Below are 20,415 nucleotides of genomic sequence, written 5' to 3' on the forward strand. Positions count from 1 at the left end.
AAAAGGTTTCGAATTGTGTTAACTACAGTGCAATGTGAGTTTCCCAAAAAACCTTATATAAAATTCAGTCAGGTACAGCCTAAAATAACACGTCCGATCACATCAAAAGTCAATAGCGAAATCACTCGAGCCAATTCTCAATCAGAATTCAAAACACAGCCCTCACTCGAAGTTAATTCTTCTATATTACTTGAATTTAAAAATAAAAATGGTGTATGAAAATATATTAACTAAATTGAATCATTTTAAACACACACACACACACACACACACACACACACACACACACACACACACACACACACACACACACACACACACACACACACACACACACACACACACACACACACACACACACACACACAAACCTCAAGGGCTCACTCTAGTGAGTACGGGCATGGCGAACCCGAGGCACCTGAAGCTGGGCCACGCCTTACTTTGTAATATACACCTGTTATGTTATCTGTAGACTGGTCCCTACTCTTCTTTCCCTCTGTATTTCTTTTCACCTTGCTCCTTCTCCCCAATGCTATTAGAGTATTCGAGGGCTAGGGGTGATTCTATCCTATTTACCTATTTTTTTTATCTCATGCACCTGCCCACCACCAGTTAAAAATGGTGAAGACAAATCAGAACTCTATACCGCATCGGTCGTCGCGCGGGTTACCAAGGACCGCACTGTATGTTAGGCTTCCTGGACAGCCAGTGACAAATGGGCTACAGGAGCAAGATCCGCAGGACTCGGAAGTATTTACTAGGAAAAGGTGGAGCATGGCTGAAAATAGACAAGTCATGCAGTGCTTCTACAGTTCAAACCCATCAGTTAGGGGATTTCAGAAACGAATGTTCCAACTTTGGCTTGAACGACACCCAAATTCTGAAATTTCATTCGAAAGGCTGATGCAGCAACGCAGCTTCATTATCAAACACCAGGTATTTAGTGAACTTGAGCTGGAAGCACTGAAACCTCAAGCTGTAAAAAGAGACCGTACTGACCCTAAAGTGACCAAGAATATGAATGGAGCAGAACCAGATTCCAATGTGCAGAATGCTGAAAAATTTGAAAATATACAAATAGTTGAAAGGAAGCTATCAGATAAGGAACAAGAACTCGCAAGAAAAATTATCGAGCAAATGAACTGCAACCAGGAACGAGTTAGGCTTCCAATATGGAGACAAGTACCTCAACAAAAACTAAAGGAACGCCTACAAGAGGCCAATAAAGCTGCAAGGGATATTCCTACTGGAACTATTGGGCAAACGAATCAACTTATGTACTCAATAGTCTACGTCATAACATCTGAATTAGGATGTAAGATTAGTGAACCCAAAAGCAGTAAGGCTCAGGAACCAAAATGGAAGCATCGACTGGAGAATAAAATTCTTAAACTCAGAGCAGACGTGAGCAATTTGAAAAACCTTAAGGAAAAGAAGCTGAAAAACACAAAAATCCGAAATAACCTCATAAATAGATATAATACTGGAACACGACCTATTGATGAAGTATTAGAGGAAGTGAAGCAAAAAATAGTTGTAGTTGCAACTAAAATAAGAAGATACAATGCACGCATTGAACAGTACAAGCAAAATTCGATGTTTTTTACAAGAAAATTGATTGCTGCAGGAATGATAACTTTAAAGAAAATATAAATATAAATACCAGAGACAAAGAAAATACACTAAAGTTTTGGAAAAATCTATGGGACAACCCTAAGAGGCACAATAACAAGGCAAAATGGATTGAATAAATTACGAACGAATCTCAAGAACGAAAAATGGACCAACTGAAAATAACAATTGAAATGGTTCAAAAGCAAGCTAAAAAAATAAAAAATCGGTGAACACCCGGAAAGGATGAATTACATGGCTACTCGTTGAAATATCTAACAGGCTTACATGAAAGACTTGCTAACCAATTTCATGATGTTTTAGAAGGAAAAAGCAAAGAAGAGTGAGCAAAAACGATTTCACTGCTGTGAGCCACTTTGCTCACAGCAGGGAAATCGTTTTTGATCATAAAGGATAAAGAAAAAGGTCCAAATCCAGAAAACTTCCGACCAATAACCTGCAAACAACTTTTAAGCTACTCACAGGCATACTAGCTGATAAAATATACAGCTATATTAAAGCAAATTCTCTTCTCCCAATTGAACAAAAAGGTAACAGCAAAAATTGAAGAGGCACAAAAGACCAATTGCTGATTGATAAAATGATTCTTAAAAATTACAAACGTAGAAAAACCAACCTTCATATGGCTTGGATAGATTAGAAAAAGCGTTTGATTCGGTGCCTCATAGTTGGATTTTAAAATGCCCAGAACTATTCGGTATTAGCGAAAACGTGCAAACATTTTTGCAATCCAGCATGAAAAACAACGTTGGTTATAAATAAAGAAGAAATTGGAGGTGGTAAACATAAAAAGGGCATCTTTCAATGAGACTCGTTATCTCCTCTATTGTTTATATTGTCATTGATCCCCTTAACTAGAATTTTAAATAAAACTGCTCATGGTTATCAAGCTGCGCAAAAGAGCGCAAAGATATCTCACCTTTTATACATGGACGATCTGAAGTTGTATGCAAAATCAGAAAATGAATTCGGATCGTTGCTAAACACTGTGCACACATTCAGTCAAGATATATCAATGGATTTTGGCTTAGACAAATGTGCAATTGCTTTAATAACAAGAGGAAAGTTTGAAGATATGAACGAAATCGAGCTGCTCAATGGCAAAATAATCAAGGCAATAAAATTCGAAGACAGCTACAAATATTTGGGGATTTTAGAAGCATCACAAATTCTGCACAATAAGATCAAAGAAAGAACTAGAGCAGAATACATAACACGATTAAGAAAACTCCTTAAGTCAATGCTTAATGCTGGAAATTTGATAAAAGCAATTAATACCTGGGCCATACCTGTTCTGAGATATGTTGAATGGATCCAGCTAGACATGGAAGATTTAGATCGAAAAAATCGAAAATTAATGACAATGCACCATGCCCTCAATCCTCGCAGTGACATTGATAGGCTATATCTATCACGCAAAAAAGGAGGTAAAGGATTATTACAAGTGAAGCAAGTTATTGAAGAAGAAAAACGAAATTTAAATGATTATCTGCAGCAAACAACGAAAAAATTTCTAACTGAGGTAAGGAAAGAGGGTTTATTTAAACTCATGGAGACAAAATTGGAATACAAAACCAACCAAGTAAAAGTGAGAACTGAAAGATGGAAAAATAAGGCATTGCATGGAAAATATCTTCACAGCATAGAGGACAGCAACTTGATCTGGCAATGGTTGAGAAATGGAGCACTAAAGAAAGAAACAAAATCGGTAATTTTTGCAGCACAAGAACAGGCCATTAAAACCAACGTTATGAAGGCAAAAATACAAAAAATTCAAGAAGACAGTAAATGTAGATTGTGCAAAGAAAAGGAAGAAACGGTAGACCACATTATAAGTGGATGCAGCAAAATCGCACAAATTGAGTACCGTAAAAGGAATGATAACGTAGCTAAGATAATCCACTGGCATTTAGGTAAAAAGTATGGATGTGAAGTATCTAAAGACTATTGGAAGCATAAAGTTCACCAGAAAGTGGTTGAGAATGAAAAAGCTAAAATACTCTGGGATTTCAAAATCCAGACTGACAAAAGCTTGGAATGTAATACACCCGATATCACAGTAGTTGAAAAAAGTGAAAACAAGGGTGTTAAGTTTATCGAAATATCACTACCAGGAGATAGTGATATTTCGATAAACTTTTGATAAATTCGAAGTTGAACGAATCTGGCTAAAGAAAACGAAAGTTGTTCCCATAATATTTTTGCAGCACAAGAACAGGCCATTAAAACCAACGTTATGAAGGCAAAAATACAAAAATTTGTATTTTTTTCAATGCTTTAGGCGCCATCCCTAAAACATTGAAAAAAACATCTAGAAGCACTCGAGTTAGATGGATTAAAAATTGGGCAGCTGCAAAAGGCCGCTTTGTTCTGCACAGCTTTCATTTTCAGAAAGTATTTCCACAACTCATAGGCCCTTGGGTAGGGCTCGAATTTGTGAAATATAACCAGCCTTTTCTACTGAGGAAGCAAATCAAGCTTTGATGAATATTATATATATATACTTTTGCTAGAATAGTACGGGTAAACACAAATTCCACTTTATTATTTCCACTCCGATTCGCCATCTTGGTTGAGGAGTGCCACCTGGTGGGTTGATTCTGAAGACACCACAACACTTGAAAAACGAAGAATACATTACGGTTTTACACTATGTTTTTCAATAGTTTACATACAGCTGACATATATATATATATACATAATTTGAAACACGTGAAACAGGTTTGTATATATATTATTATTATTATCCCAATCTCGAAATGACATGTCACCCAGTGTTAAAATAATGTCAAAATAATACTGAATATATTAACATTAAACGAAAGTTATTTATTTATTAATCAGGTAAAGGCCGTTTGTTTAATGTAAATAACTGCAAAACAGAACAAGGAATTTACATATAACAAAATTTTATTGTGTTAATATCTTATTGGGATCCGACTACCTGTCTTGAATACATTTATTTGCTTTTGTTAACCCTGGCCAGGTAATCAGAAATTTTATTAAAATTACGTATAACAATCTAACAATCACATGGAAAATAAAACAAAACAAAACAAAATAAAAATACAAACTTACAGAGTTTGTTTGTTTGCAAAACACCAGTAAATGGTGTAAAATACTAATTTCATCATTGTAAACATTATCTCTATACAAACAATAGAACTCCATAAAGTTCACAATTAATATACAAGTAATAGCGCTGACAAACAGTAACAAAGTCAGTCAAGAAATACCATAAAACAATTTGTCTTTTAAGTAGACATTCTCAGTCCAAGTGTGAAGTACTTTTATAATTCCCTTTTGCTAGAATCGTACGGGTAAAAACAAATCCCACTTTATTATTTCCACTCCGATTGGCCATCTTGGTTGAGGAGTGCCACCTGGTGGGTGGATTCTGAAGACACTACAACACTTGAAACGAAGAATACATTACGGTTTTACACTATGTCCTTCAATAGTTTACATACAGCTGACAACGGCAAAGGTTGGAGAGAAAAAAGAACAGATGACGTTATTGGCGATGAATTCTACACATAAGTTTAAAGAGTTCTTCATAAATCGTTAGTATGAAAGAAAAGGAAAGAACTCAGTGAAGAAACACCTTGCTAACACACATGTATATTAGTACTGTCCGTCTTTGTTTATCTGAGTGATAGGCATCGGGATCGAGAGTTCGTACATGACGTCACTTCCTTTTTTCACCTATCGATTTCTGCACATGCGCAAAGTCATCAAGTGAAATATGGATCTGACTAGAATTAAAGGCGTGTTGGCATTTTGTCATCACACACTGTCTACAGATATGAACGGCATCGCTGGAGCTTCTTGGGAACTTTTTCTTCTGTGTTCTGACTGTGAGAGAGAACTTCGCCGACGCTTACATTTCCTATGAAACACCGCACACATTGTAATTACAGTCAGGATAGCTCCTCCTAGCGATAAGCCTACCACCATATAGACATCTACTGCAGTAAGTGGCAAACCTTTGAAAATCAATAAAATAAAGCACATTATCAAATGACCACACAGCCAGAGATTTAAATTAACTTACTTTATAGCTTATTTTTAATATTTTTCACTTATTGGACATAGAAAGTTTTCTAAATGTACGTATATAAAGAATTAAAAATTGTTTTTCAATATATTACATGTGCTGACATCTGTTGGCCAAATTTGATACTAACTGTATATTATCGAAACAGTTAAAATATTAAGCGATTGTTAGGCTTCCCAATAATTCATTTCTATGATTTCTCTTTACAGAAACAAAGGAAATATATTTAATGATAAACATTTTAAAAACTGACAAAAATAAATGATAGATTTAAAATATTAATTCATCAGAATTTTTAGGTTGCGAAATCGAAAAATGAATGGTATAATTTATTAGAGTAAAATTAGAAACATATGCGCATGCGCACACACGAAATGCAGTACGATTTGAGCAAACGGAGAAAATTACACTTACAATCAATTTCATCAGAATTGTCTATCGACCCACAGTTCGGTAGATCGTTACACTTGGTTTTATAGGAGATACAGAAGCCACTGAATGCACATTGGAACTCGTCACAATCATCTCCTGTGAAGAAGAGAAACAATGTCGTGAAATATTTGTTACTGGCACATCTAACATAAAATAAAAAGAATCTATTTCTGATGTAAAACATCAGTGCACTATTTACATTAATGAAGTCCGCAGCTGTGAACAGAAAACTTTTTAAAGCATTTCTGACAGTGATAAAGTGTTAAATTGGTCGTTAAACATCTGCCGATCCACTTGCATTTGTAAGTAGTTTTCGATTTTGTTATCATCGTTTGATGTTTCATATTTATCAGCAACACCTGCTTGAATGAGAAATTTCTTTGGCAATTCACGTGCTGCCATCTATCCAACATAATTGAAAAATTCTCAGATATGAATGTGTTCAAAAAATTAAAAATATTTATTTTTTACCAAGATTATTAGATGTATTTTTAAAATCTGTTATACGGTTTCTTTTCATCCAATAGATGTCGTTTAATTTATTGATCAAGAAACGTTTCACTTGTTTCAAATTAAATAGATAGTTTCATGAAAAAAACGTCTCTCAGGAAATTGGCTAAATTTATATTCAATGGACGGATAGCTAAACGTATGGATATCTCGCTCTTTTTCAAAGAAACATTATCTATATTTTTAGTAAAAGTAAAACTCATTAGTTAGTTAATAAATAAAATTAATATATGATAATTATTTAAAAAATTAAGTTAAATATTTCCGTTTAAGAAAAATACTTCTAATTTTTTTATTATAAGTGACTAATATAAGTGAAATTAGATTGCATTATGTGACATTACACAATAAAAATGCTTCTAACGAAGAATCTGAAACATGACTCAGACTCAACATACGCAACTGTAAAGTAGAAACTTTATGAAAATAATAAAAAATACAAATAGAATCTACTTACTTATTTCAAATTGTAATAATTATTTCTAATTATTTATATGTATTTATAAAATTTTTATCTATTTTTGCATTTACTTTTTTTTTAATAAAGGTAAGTTAGTTGGTCTCATGCGGATGTGGTTGGTTTTATAGAAACTCTGAGTTAGGCCGTAACTCCAAACAACAACATCTATTGTGAGGTGTTCCAAACTCATACACACCATCAGTAATCACAAAAATAGCGGATCATTATACGAAAATAAATACGAACAAACAGAACTCCACAAAGCAAACGATCTCGTAAATAAATAAAAACGTTATGAACGACCCAAAAATCAGAGTGATGTCATGATATAGCAAATGAAATCCTATACAGCATTGTCCTCAAGATTAATCTTTGAAAGCGATTAAAAAAAAACGACACTCAAATATAAACAGAGAAGATATCAACTAATAGCCAAAATACCCGCCGCTAAAATAAACTATTACTTCCTGAAATTTTTCTGGAAGTATTAGTTTATTTTAGCGTTATAAAACATCCCCGCAAGACTTCATTGCTAACAAATTCGTTTCAGACACAGAACCACAACAACTAGCAGAATCTTCAACCAAAACTTTGTAAATAGCATTACATTACTGAAGACAGACATCACTCCGATCATGCCTAATACCAAAGCAACTTACCATAGTCAGCAACAAACTATATTCTTTCCATCCATCTCCAAACCCGAACTGAAAGATGCTGTCTCCCAACTCAACTTTAACTCAAGCTCCCGTCTATATAAACAACATAAGACTACACATATATAATAATATATTTTGACCAATTACACCCAGTACCTTTGAAACTGATCAATGCAATACTCCATATGAGTATTAAAAAAAAAAAATCATCTAACGCCTTTTTATTCCCGTATACGGGGAGTAGGCGAGGCCATTTAGCCCTATCTAACTTTTGGAGACTGAGTGGGCAGTTCAATCTCCACTGGTACCAATCAGAGATAGATGGCCCAAGGCTATCACTAATTAAGCGGTACGCAGTGAAGAGAGACGGCTCAAATTTGCCGCCATCTCGTGGTCCCTAACCCTAACACAATATATTTAATGTCTGAAATAATGTGGGTTCTACGGTCGATTTTCTTGAGTTTACGGGACAAAAAACCCGAGTTTCTGGGAGGAAAAACCCGCTTGCCCGTGCCAGAGATCGACTAACTCGGGAACCGGTCGAAAAAAGGCTTAGAAAAATTTCCTCTAGTCGCCGACTAGACTCGAAACCAAGTCTTCCTTCGTGCGGCCAAGCGCCGTGGTGTGTAAACTCCACATCCACTGAGCTACACAGGCTCTATATGAGTATTATCCCAGGCAAATTAAAAACATTAGTAATTACACCTCTCTATAAACAGGGTAAACACAAAAGGCCATACAAAACTACAGGCCCATTGCCAGTTTACGTATAATCTCAAAAACACAAGAAAAAATATTACATACTAGACTACAAAATTAATTGCCAAAATATAATATAATCTCACAAAAACAATACTGATTCCAAACATAAAAATCACAATCACGTTATTAGAATATATTACGGACGCCATATACAGTACATAGGTTTCGATAAAAACAAATTTGCCATACACACACTGTTAGATCTAAAGAAAGCATTCGACACACTCGACTACCGAATATTACTGGACAAATTACACTCCATTGGAATTGGTAGAAAAATACACTGCTGGTTACACGAAGAAAATTATTTACAATAGCATCTGTCAGTCAATTCCAAGATATGGCATAACAGTCTATGCGAACGTCGCGAACAGTCACCTGTCCAAATTAGAATCGTTGCACAAAAGGTTCATTTTCATGATGCTTTTTGGAGAGCCAACACATACACGAAACGCGGATAAACTTTTATGCTTATCAGACCTGAGACTACCTAATCATTTTAAGAACTATTTCAATAATGATTATCGTAAATATAGAAGACACAGCGCATAACAAGGTCAAAACTACTCTCTACATTACCAGTAGAGAGTAATGGTTGGCCTTGCAGGCACTTCGATAATAGATATGGATGGAAGAACTATGAGACCGCATCTGATACGTACTCTGATCGATAATCTTCCACACAACTTAAAACATGTAACCACTTATGCAACACACACAAGCAACAATTATGGTGGTTATACCAGCACAATTAGCACAACACACCCATAACCGAAATCCCTTAAGACCAGTTATCTAGGAGACTAAAGGGAAAACACACGCACATAATACACCAAAACACATATAGGAACAATTAACTCACTGTCTTCCCAAAAGCTTAGTTTAGCTATGGGTTATAAAGCCACACTATAATTTCATATATTTGTTCTAAATGTTTTCATCGATTTCTTTTTATTGCTATCTGGTAGATCCTGGATCCATCAAATGTACCAAACATCTACTGGCTGTCATATCATTATTAACTTAAATGAATCTTCTTTACATACCCTCGATTTTCTTGACTTTTATTAAAATATTGATGAATAATGATCACAGAATCATGGGATTCGGCGTTAGAGCCCTTTTTAAATACAAAAGGACCTAAAGACCTTCTCATCAATTTGTCTAATTTTGACATTCTAAAATAAATTGAAATCACAGGGAAAATCATGAAAGACACACGGGTTGTATTACACAATTGCATTATGACCTTTTACGGTGATCAATTAAATCAATAATCGAATTTGATGGAGGATGGAAGGAAGACTTCTCAGAACAATAACAGAAGGTAAAGTTTCTGGAAAAAGAGGAAGGAGCAGACCGTCATTTAGATGAATTGATGGTGTGTGTGAGTGTGTGGAGTGACTGATCTTCAGAGAGTTGAAGCCTCCAGAAAAGCATACAACAGGTCTACATGGCGAGGCCTGGTGTGGTACACCACTGAGCATCGGAGTGACTATACGGCATCTGTGGATGTCCAGTGAACAGAAGAAGATGTGGACAGTTCATTTATCAGTATTTATATTGTATAATTACTCTCCCAATATGGACTGGGTCACCATGGGAGTAGTAGACCCAAACCTCCCGCAATGGGAGAGGCTTTCACCCTACAGTGGGTAGAAAAATAGGCTGTTCATCATCATCATATTGTATAACTGTGTTTCTTTTTTGATAATCTTCATGAAAAGTAAAACTGAGATTATGCAAGGAATTTTACTTCTTTTCACTTTTCTTTCAAGAAATACACAATATATCGTTTTTCTTTTCCTTTTTTTAAAGAAATTTTAGAACGTGGCTGAAGGTAAATAAGCCTGGAAAAGTTCCTCCAATTGGAATGGAACATATAAAGGTTTTTCTTCTAGTGGGTCTAGAATTATGGGACCATCAATGTTAGCCTTGACTACCAAGAAATAATCCTCTACAACTCCATTGGTATCGACGATGCCCTTAAGTTGAAAAGACATGGATTCGAATCTCATCTCTTCTTGGAAGAGAAAGACATTCATAAGTTTCTTTTCTACTGAATGTAATTCAGCCTGTTTCGCAGATAGGTGAGTGGAAAGATTTCCCCCCCCTCCCCAAAACTCCGGTTTCATATCCAGCAAAATCGGCAGAAAAACACGCGAATTTACAGCTCATGATACTCTAATCTTCAATACTTAGTTGCTTTGTTCCTAAGTCCAAGTAACCATAACACACTTAGTACTAATTTTTAATGTACAATCCTAAATGTTACTTTGAGGCCTCTAAATTAAAAATCAGTGCCTATGTAGTCTTGTGGCAACGTCTCTTGGTCCCATAATGCAACAGTAAAAAGAAAACAGTTAGATTCCAGTTTCAAATTTCATCTAATCTGAGAGGAGTAATTATTTCGATTTTTTTATTTTATGTTTTGGCCACTAAAATGTTTCACTGTAAACCAAAAATTGAGATTATTCGAAGGACAGATAAAAAATGTTTACCTGTCGGAATAGAAATGTGAAATATCTGAAATTTTGGCTATCATAACTTTGGATGTATACAACTGACAATAAAAAGTCGAAACCCTACAATTTTTTCAAGCTCAAGTAGTGATCCTTTGACCTCTTTGTGTTCGTGTACACACAAAAAACATCAAATAGCAGCAGGAATCTCTTACTTCAAGCGATTCCCGATGAATTGTTATTATAAGAATCATAATCCAGATGACTTTATTCTCATAAAAAATACAATCAGGTTTCAGATATTGAGTTAGCAGGCAATTTATGTTTTACTCCATTTTCAGTAATTATTGTTGTTATTAAAGCAATAATGATAGCCAAGTAATTGTCTGACTGAGGCTTTCTGAGAGGAAAGCCATAACCTTAGCCAACACGAATTAGGTGGAGAATAGTCAACCGCTATCTACTGTCTTTTTAAGATATAAAAGGCTAAAAGATTTCAAATATAGTCGCTCACCATCTTTGATGTCACCTGTTTAATTATACTGCATTATGAATACACTTACCTAATTTGACTTCTGTCCATGTTCCTCTGAACCCTTTGGCTCCCACTGCCTTGTCCGCAGTTACGAATCTGATAAGAGAGAGAAGGAAAGAATTATTATCAATACCAATATGTGCTATCATTCATTGACATGGAGTATATACTCTTGAAGAGGATGGCAACTGTTTTTGTCTAGTGTTAGTACGGCAGTAAATCATAAATATAACTTTAAAAGAAAATGCAGTCAATAAAAGTCTCGATTAAAATGGCTCAAAGAGAGAACGATTTCATTTCTAATTCGCATATGTTGCCGTCTATCGGACAATAATCGCAGAGTTGCAATTATTACTTTATCATGAACTCTTAAAGATGTTTTTGGTTTATTATTTATTTATATATTTCACTTTATTTTTCTTATTTACTGAATTAATTAATTTTATTTTTTCTGATTTATTTCTTATTTTTTATTTATTTATTCCATTTTGTTTCATTTACATGTATATTACGTGCAAAAAAAATACACAGATACGAAGAAAATGAAATTACATACGACATTTTTAGGATGTTGGAGTTGGAGAGAATCTGCTGAGTTTCGTTGTTCAAATCTTCCCCGCACAATTCCATTGGGGACTGACTGAGTTCTGGCCACACCCTCAAAACTGCCCCTGGACAACCCCGCCCTAAAACGCAAAATTTAATATGAGAAATATATCGAAGATCGGATAATGGAATAAAGCAATTGTTTCTGGAATTATTATTTTTCATTTCATTTATTAAAAGATATAGTATTCGATATACAACAGTTAATACAGACAATAAAATTAAAATTATTTTAAAATTGAATTAAAATTATTTTTCATTATAATAGCACCAAATAAACAAAAAGGAGAATTACTCGAATCGAATTGGAATGATTCTGACTTTCGCTTGGACTTTTGACGGGATCATACGAGTTATTTTAGATTGAGCCTGATTGGATTTTATACAAGGCTACTGGGGAATCTCGCATTGCACTGGCGCTGACACAGATTGAAACGTACTGTCTCTCCCTCTGCATGAAAAATGCACGCGCTCTGATGTCTGTGTAGGCCCCATCCGTTGTGAGGACCAGTGGTGGATTTATGGTAATTCAGGGAGGTAAATTTTCACTCTGTGGCCAAGTGAGTTCTTGACATTCCTTTCCCCTTTTAGTACAGCAATACAAATTTAAATATTGCTTTACTCTGCTAGTAGACTTCCGCGTGAGTCTACAGGATTTGTTAGTAGACTTACGCATTACTTTAACAGGCATAACTCTACAAGAGCCATATCTACCAAGGCACTGTTCAACTCAGTATGGACATCACCGACGATAATGTGTAAGCCTTTAGCAAAGATCAGTTCCTTGACCTGTTCAAGAAGATATTAAAAAGGTTTGATACGAATTTTCCGAGATTTATAAACATATACATCCAGATCAATGATCAAGAAGGAGAGGTTGAGGATACAGAGGGCGAATTTCCAACGTTCCCATCACCCAAGAATCCTCGTTAGATGGACTCCCAAGGTGAACAGGCAAACAAAAGATTGGGGACAACTAAAGATCTTATGGAAGAAGATTTAACACCACAAATCACAGAAGACAAAAAAGGTCCCCCAGTGATCCTCCGAGACAAAGAGAGGTGGACCTCAGTTTCAAGGATCATCGGTGAACAAAACATCAACTTCTCCAGGACCATAAATACAGATGAGGTGTTAAGATTCATCCTGCTATTGTCTCAGATTATCGTAAGATGACGAAAACGCTGGACAACTCCAAATTGCTCTTCCATACCTTTGCACTAACAAGCGAGAAAAATCTTAAAGTGGTGCTTAGAGGGGGGGGATTGTCGAGGGCATCACAACTGATGAGGTCACTGCTGACCTCACGAGTCATGGACTGACCCCAATCAAAGTCAGCAGAATGCTAAGATCTCACAAAAGGCTAATGCCGCTGGTGCTAGTCGAGATCAGCAACACCTAGAAAAGGATATACAAAGTGACAGATATTTGTAGGCTCAAAATTACAACCGAGCCTTTAAGGAAAAAGGCATCGGCAGGACAATGCCACAGATGCTAAAGTTCGGGCACGTCCAATTCTGCAGAGCAGCCTACAGATGTCTGAAATGTGGAGAGGGACAACATACCAACACTTGTGCCAAGCCAAGCTCTATACCTGCTTGTTGTGCTAACTGTAGAGGACCACATCCCACTAATTACAAGGGGTGCCTTTTCCACCCAAAAAATCGTGGGTGAGCAAGAGTGAACCCTGCTGGTGTCATGGCATGGTGGAGAAAAGTAATCCTGATACCCCATGCAATGACACCATAAGCAACCAAGCAAGGCGCCCTCCTGTTCGAAATATCTCATCTTCAGCAGGGCAGGAAGGTACGTGTCCTTCATCCATGATCAAAAAATACGTGGAGGCGGCACGAACGCAGATTCGTAGATCTCAAGAGCAAACAAGCTCCAACTTAACATCAGTTCTAACTGCTTCACTTGCCACCATGCTGCAGGAATTCAGCAAAGCAAGCCCTCACCATCTTCCAGAAAGAGATTCTATCTAAATACCCAATCCATATTGACAGCTCTCTACAATGTATAAAAAATTCAAGCCAAACTCACTCATGACTATAGCATGGAATGCTAATGGCCTGATAAATAAAATTCTGGAACTGCAAGAATTCTCAAATAGATATGATCCAGGCATAATCTTGATCAGTGTATGTCCTCAGATCATCTAACAACCCAAGATTAAGAAGATATATACTATATAGGACAGACAGACTTAACATCTTCTAGTAATGATGGCGCAGCCATTTTTATCAAAAATTATTTAAGCCACAATGTTTTAACCAAACCTCAAACTTTGAACCTTGAAGTGACAGGTTTAGAGGTGTACACCAGCAACGCAGTAGACTTAAAATCAATTCAGTGTACAATCCTCCCAGCATTCCACTACTGACATCGGATTTAGACTCCATCCTCGGCTCCACGGATTCCGTAATTATAGCAGGAGACTCAATTCCAAACATACAGCTTGGTTCAGTTCGGCAATCAAGTCTAAAGGGCGTATTTTATTTAACTATACGTTACTCAAGTCTTCAATAGTAGCCTGACCTACTACTGAGCCCACCCACTACAGCCCATCAGGAAGTTCGGATGTACTAGACATAGTCATCCGCAAAAACATCAGATATCAATATCAGCTGGAGACATTAGACGAGTTTACTTCAGATCATAACCCCATCCAGCTCAAGCTACATACCCAGGATCAACTCTCTCCTCAACACTCTTTTATAGCATGGGATAAGCTCTCTAAAGCTCTCCCAGAGCACACTGGCCCATCCCCTGTCATCCGCATAAAAGAAGACATAGACTTAGGTATAAGCAACTTAACAAGACAAATTAACACAGCAATAGCATCAGTCAGGCAAACCACTGTCTTCTACTCGTTCAATCGCATTCCGGAAGAGGTTATGGATCTGAACAGAGCTAAAAATAAAGCCAGAAAGTGATACCCCAACACGAAAGCCTCGCAGGACAAAACGATCTTAAACAACTTGAATAGACAAGTTCGAGCAGCTCTCCAGACAGATAGGAATTCAGAATGGGAATCTAAACTTACGGAAATCAACCCAGAAGATAACTCCATCTGGAAATTTCTAAAAACTCTTCGTATACCAAAAGACAACTCCTTCCCTTATGAAGACCAAACATGGAATTGCAAACTCAGATGAAGAAAAAGTAGAAGCCCTAATTGACAACCTGGAAAATCAATACAGCCGATTTTACGAAAACTTAAATATTAATCTCATTTATAAAGTTCATCGTCAGATCAGAAAAGCCTTAAGACAGCCTAAGGATAATTCAGATCGCATCACCCTCACTACTCCAACAGAAATAATCAACATTATATTCCAATTGAAGAATAAAAAGGCTCCTGGTCTCGACGACATCACCAATAGAATAATCAAATTACTCTCAAGGAAGGCCATAGTTCATCTGGTTAATATAACCAATTCCATATTAAGACTCCAGTACTTTCCTACAGCTTGGAAATCTGCTGACATAATTTCTCTGAAAAAGCCTGGTAATAACCCACAACTCCCTTAAAGCTACAGGCCCATCGGTCTTCTTTCCTGCCTCGGCAAAGTAACAGAAAACGTCACCCTATCAAGACTACAATCAGCAGTGGACAAACATAAAATAATCCCAGATGAGCAATTTGGTTTTCGCAAGGCACACAGCACAGTGCAACAAATTCACCGATTAAGAACACATCATCCATGGTTTCAACTGGCACCTCCACACTGCTGCTATGTTCTTGGACTTTGCCTGAAGGCCTTATCTTCACACTTATTGAAAATAACATCCCAAGTAAGCTATTAAACTTATTAACTCATACCTTAGCGAAAGATACATGCAAGTAAAGCTTAATGGAATTGTTTAATCAAGGCGCAAAATTCTAGCTGGTTATCTCAAGGCTCCCTTCTGGCCCCACTACTGTTCTCAATTTAAGTATCAGACATCCCTCTAAATTCAAGAACAACCATTACGGCCCTTTATGCCGACGACACCGCTATTCTAGCAGGGTCTCTCAGCCCTCGCCTAGAAATCAGTAGACTCCAAGGAAGTGTCAACGCACTGAAAAAAAATGGTTCATCAACTGGAGGATTCAAGTAAACCCCGTCAAAAGCTCAGCCATGCTGTTCTCTAGAAAAAAAAGTCTGCATTAAAGAAGACATCTTGTTCTCTGGTCAAAAGATCCCATGGCAATCAGAGACCGAATATTTTGGTGTTCTACTGGATAAAAACTCCTTTTTAACAAGCACATCAATCTCATTGTCTCCAAGACATCCAAAGTAATAGCTCACCTCTAACCAATAGTCAACCGGAAGAGTAAACTGAACTTACAAAATAAATTACTAGTTTACCGGATGGTTATACGTCCAGTTATAACCTATGCCTCACCAGGATGGAGTCACACTTCACGATCAAACATTTCAAAACTACAAAGAATTCAAAATAAGTGCCTAAGGAGATGATTCCAGATGCCCCATGGTTTATCAGAAATTCACAGATTCATAGAGAAACCGGCATTCCATATATCTCCTCCCTTCTCCGCGATCTCGCAGAAAAATTCTTCTTCAAGTCAAGTTCGCATTCAAACTCGTTGATCATACAAGATGTCAATTACTACGAAACAGAGTACTACAAATACAAAAGACTGAAGACTATTGTACTCTGAGCTGATCATAACTAATAATACTCCACGCAGAGGGCAAGCGTAAAGCTCACAAAACTGAGAGGAGAAGAGTCTTCGGTCTTTTGTATTTGTGGTGCTCTCTGTTTCGTTGTAATTGACAGCTTGTACGATCAGCGGGTTTGAATGGGAACTTGACTTGAAGAAGATTTTATCTGCGAAATCGCAAAAATGCTTTTCATATACCACTTCCTTTACAGAAAAAAGGGAATATGAAAAGCATTTTTGCTTCACCCATCTTGACAGTAGCGTTATACATTATACGAATCGAATCCAATTAATGTTCTTGAGTGTAACATTATTATAAATTCAAAATGTCCTTTAAGTAACATTACTTAGAATAGAAAGAGATAGTGCAAATAAATCTAGAATTCTCAAAAATAATCTGGAAGTGACATAAATAACCTATCTTAAAATGGAAATACATACGTATGAAAACTACTCAAATTTCAAACTATAGATTTATTTATGTAAAAATATTTTTATTAAAAAATATTTGCACATCATCTTAGAATTCCTGATATAGCCTCAAAAGATATAGGGTATTATGATAACGGTACATGAGAAGTTTGCATTATTCGTAAATTGATATGGACAGTTTTACCTCCAGATTAGTATGTTAACTGTCGAGACTCAAATATTCTAAGATCTAGATATATTTAATGCTAACAACGTCGTTCCTTCGTTAATATCTTTATTTTTCACATGATCCTGCAATTGATTTCTCCATTCTAATTTTCTCCAGAATTCTATCTGCAGTCTTTGATTAACTGTTTTATCACAATTTTATTGAACTGTTTTATCACAATTTTATTGAACTGTTTTATTGGTTTGAACACAAACCCGTGTTTAAACCAATTCTAAATTGGTTTGAATACTGGTTTGTGTCCTTTTACATTAATGATTTGGGTAATGTCTCTCATCTTCCATACAAATTTATTCATCAAGTTCCCTTATCATAAAATCTTTGCTCAGCAGCGCACTCAGGATTTTAATCTTGGGGGCGGGGGGGGGGACCCGAGTCGAGTAGACGATTTGAGAATACACACTACGCATCACATACGACCTATGACTGAGCATTTGCAATGTATCACTAATTCATAAGTAGCATAGGAATAGAAGACACGATGCAACATAAATAAAAAAATGAATTTTCATTAGGAAAACATTCTTGGAAAATTTTCTAGTGTTTTTCCCTTTTTCTTTTGGGCGGGCAGGGTCTCTTGGTCCCCTACCTGGGGACCAAAAGACACGATGCAACATAAATAAAAAAATGAATTTTCATTAGGAAAACATTCTTGGAAAATTTTCTAGTGTTTTTCCCTTTTTCTTTTGGGCGGGCAGGGTCTCTTGGTCCCCTACCTGGGTGCACCACTGCCTTTGCTTATTCTGTTCCCTAGTTCCATATTTAACTTTCGTTTTTCACTAAAAATTGTGCCTAAAAAGCTATAATATTTCACTTGTTCTATCGTTTTTGCATTCTGCACGCAGCTGATATTTTCTATTTTCCTGCCTAGTTTCACAACTTTTGCCATTTTAATCTGATTTCATGCCAAACTTTGATATAGCTGTTATGAAATTTATTTAAAGAATCCTGAAGGCCATCATTTATTTATTTATGAATAGGCAAATAATGAATACGCAAATATACACAGAAACACTCATATAACAAAAACTCATGGAGTTATAATCTATAAGATAAAAGTGAGGTAAGTTTCTCCAGCAGAAGGAGTCACTCAAAACATCAGCTGTGGAGAAATCCACTCACTATATCCATCTACAAAAGTGATTATTTAAGAGTATAAAATCACATGAATAAGTTCAAGATCCAAATTAATCTATCCAACTTATATATAAGGATTAGTTCCACTTTTAACTTTAACACAGACTATATATTGCTCTGTATATTGTCAAAAGTCCAATTTACACCTTATAATTGTGGCATTTTGAATAAGGTTTCTATTGCCATCTTGTCATACTGCTTTGTAGAGATCTGCAAAACTTATATACAGAATCTTGTTATATTTCCAACATTTTTGAACCATTTCTCTTAATGTGAACATCTGATTCAAAGACCTTTAGTTGATCAGCTTGTTCCACTCCAGTTTCCATTCTGTAATTGTTGTTAGCCTGAAGCACGCTTGCATAAAACCCTACCTGGAACACTCAGTATCAAAATTCGTTTGTAATTCTCCCATTTTTTTTATTTCACGTTTTTATAGCTAGGTACTGTTCGACCACGGATGTCAGATCCTTGGCTGGCAGATTGCCAAGAAGAGTCAATTCATGTTGAAGGGGCTTAAGGATTAAGGCGATGAACGAATTCGTCACCAACACGAAATCACGTGCTTTATACGTAAAATTTTCCAATTGTTGTACAAGCAAAATAGTTACCACTTTAAAAACTACAATGTTCATAAAAGAAAAGCTAATTTTCCGACATATAATAATAAAAAAACACTAATCCCACGAAACGCATTGATTACCCTATTCTCAGAATGGATTCGCCTTCTGCCATGCGCAAAAGTGTCGAAGGGTCTCACATCTGTGGTCGCACAGTACCTTAAGATTTCTAATCCAAACATCTGGAATTAGACACCTCCTGACTATGCCCTCTGAAATATGCACTGCCGCTGTATAATATTTCTATGTTATATTGCTTGAATATCCTTCTCTTTGTTTACTTTGCATATTTACAAATTTAGATAAATAAATAAATATATATATTTGTTTATAAAATTCATATAATACAAATATTTAAATACATTGAGACATTTATGGAACATTTAAGAAATTAAATTTATATACACGAACAAAGCATACTTTTCGGATCTCCTTCTATAAGAAAGAAGTCGAAAAACAAAAGGATCCGATGGGATGGACGGACCATAATATACCAGTTGCAGATTTGTCTGTGGGACTGATACGAACCTGGAAAACCTGGACTAGTAATTAGGCCATTCTCTAGGCCTGTAATATTGCTGCCGCAATCTGTTTGCAAAAAAAAAAAAAAAACGAAACAATCGAATATAAAATCAAAATATCGACCTAACGATATTTAATAATAATATAACAATAATAGCAAAACATTAATAGTATACAGAGATTTGCAATTTCGAAATATATATATATAATATTTTTTGATCGTTCGATAGATGGAGCTACTAATCATTTTAAATTTCTCTAGGAAACTGAGATTGCATGCATTTGAGAATTTGAATGTATTTTTAACCAGTTTTTATGCAATAACATTTGTTTGAGTTTCTTTGTGGTCACGCACCTTCAGATATGCTAAGGATCGGAAAGAAGGTGTACGTGGCTGTGAAACCACTGGCTACTCCGGATTCATCGGTATTCAGAACTACTTTCATGCTGTACACACCGACGTCTGATATTATTGGCCCAGGCGCTGTCTTTCCACAATATCGACCCAATTTCCGTTCCCTACCACTGGGATAGATGTCGTAAATATCCACCCAATCTTCTGTGCAGATCTCACTGAATGAAAAAAAAAAAAAAAAAAGAAAAGAAAAAGATAGAACAAAGTTTCTTAACTCAAACACAGTTGTAAATATTACATATCGAATACGAATATACAAGGAAATATTGATCACGT

The 20,415-nt window shown here is 35.9% G+C and overlaps 1 protein-coding gene across 1 annotated transcript in view; it reads right to left on the reverse strand.

The window, feature by feature from the left end:
- Positions 1 to 4,653: 4,653 nt before the first annotated feature.
- Positions 4,654 to 20,415, reverse strand: part of LOC150096072 (suppressor of lurcher protein 1-like) — a 286,165-nt gene continuing 270,403 nt past the window's right edge. Inside the window, exons 11-16 of the mRNA XM_090409292.1 lie at positions 20,080 to 20,297; positions 19,623 to 19,790; positions 12,066 to 12,195; positions 11,538 to 11,605; positions 6,104 to 6,217; positions 4,654 to 5,618 (exon numbers count right to left, since the gene is read on the reverse strand). Coding sequence (XP_090265418.1) covers positions 5,419 to 5,618; positions 6,104 to 6,217; positions 11,538 to 11,605; positions 12,066 to 12,195; positions 19,623 to 19,790; positions 20,080 to 20,297 — 898 coding nt within the window. The 3' untranslated portion in view covers positions 4,654 to 5,418. The remainder of the gene's footprint in view (positions 5,619 to 6,103; positions 6,218 to 11,537; positions 11,606 to 12,065; positions 12,196 to 19,622; positions 19,791 to 20,079; positions 20,298 to 20,415) is intronic.

This window comes from Typopeltis vanoorti, chromosome 19, assembly GCF_054136105.1.
Source record: "Typopeltis vanoorti isolate ZY-2024b chromosome 19, IOZ_Tvanoo_1.0, whole genome shotgun sequence".
In the NCBI taxonomy this organism is placed as follows: Eukaryota; Metazoa; Arthropoda; class Arachnida; order Uropygi; family Thelyphonidae; genus Typopeltis; species Typopeltis vanoorti.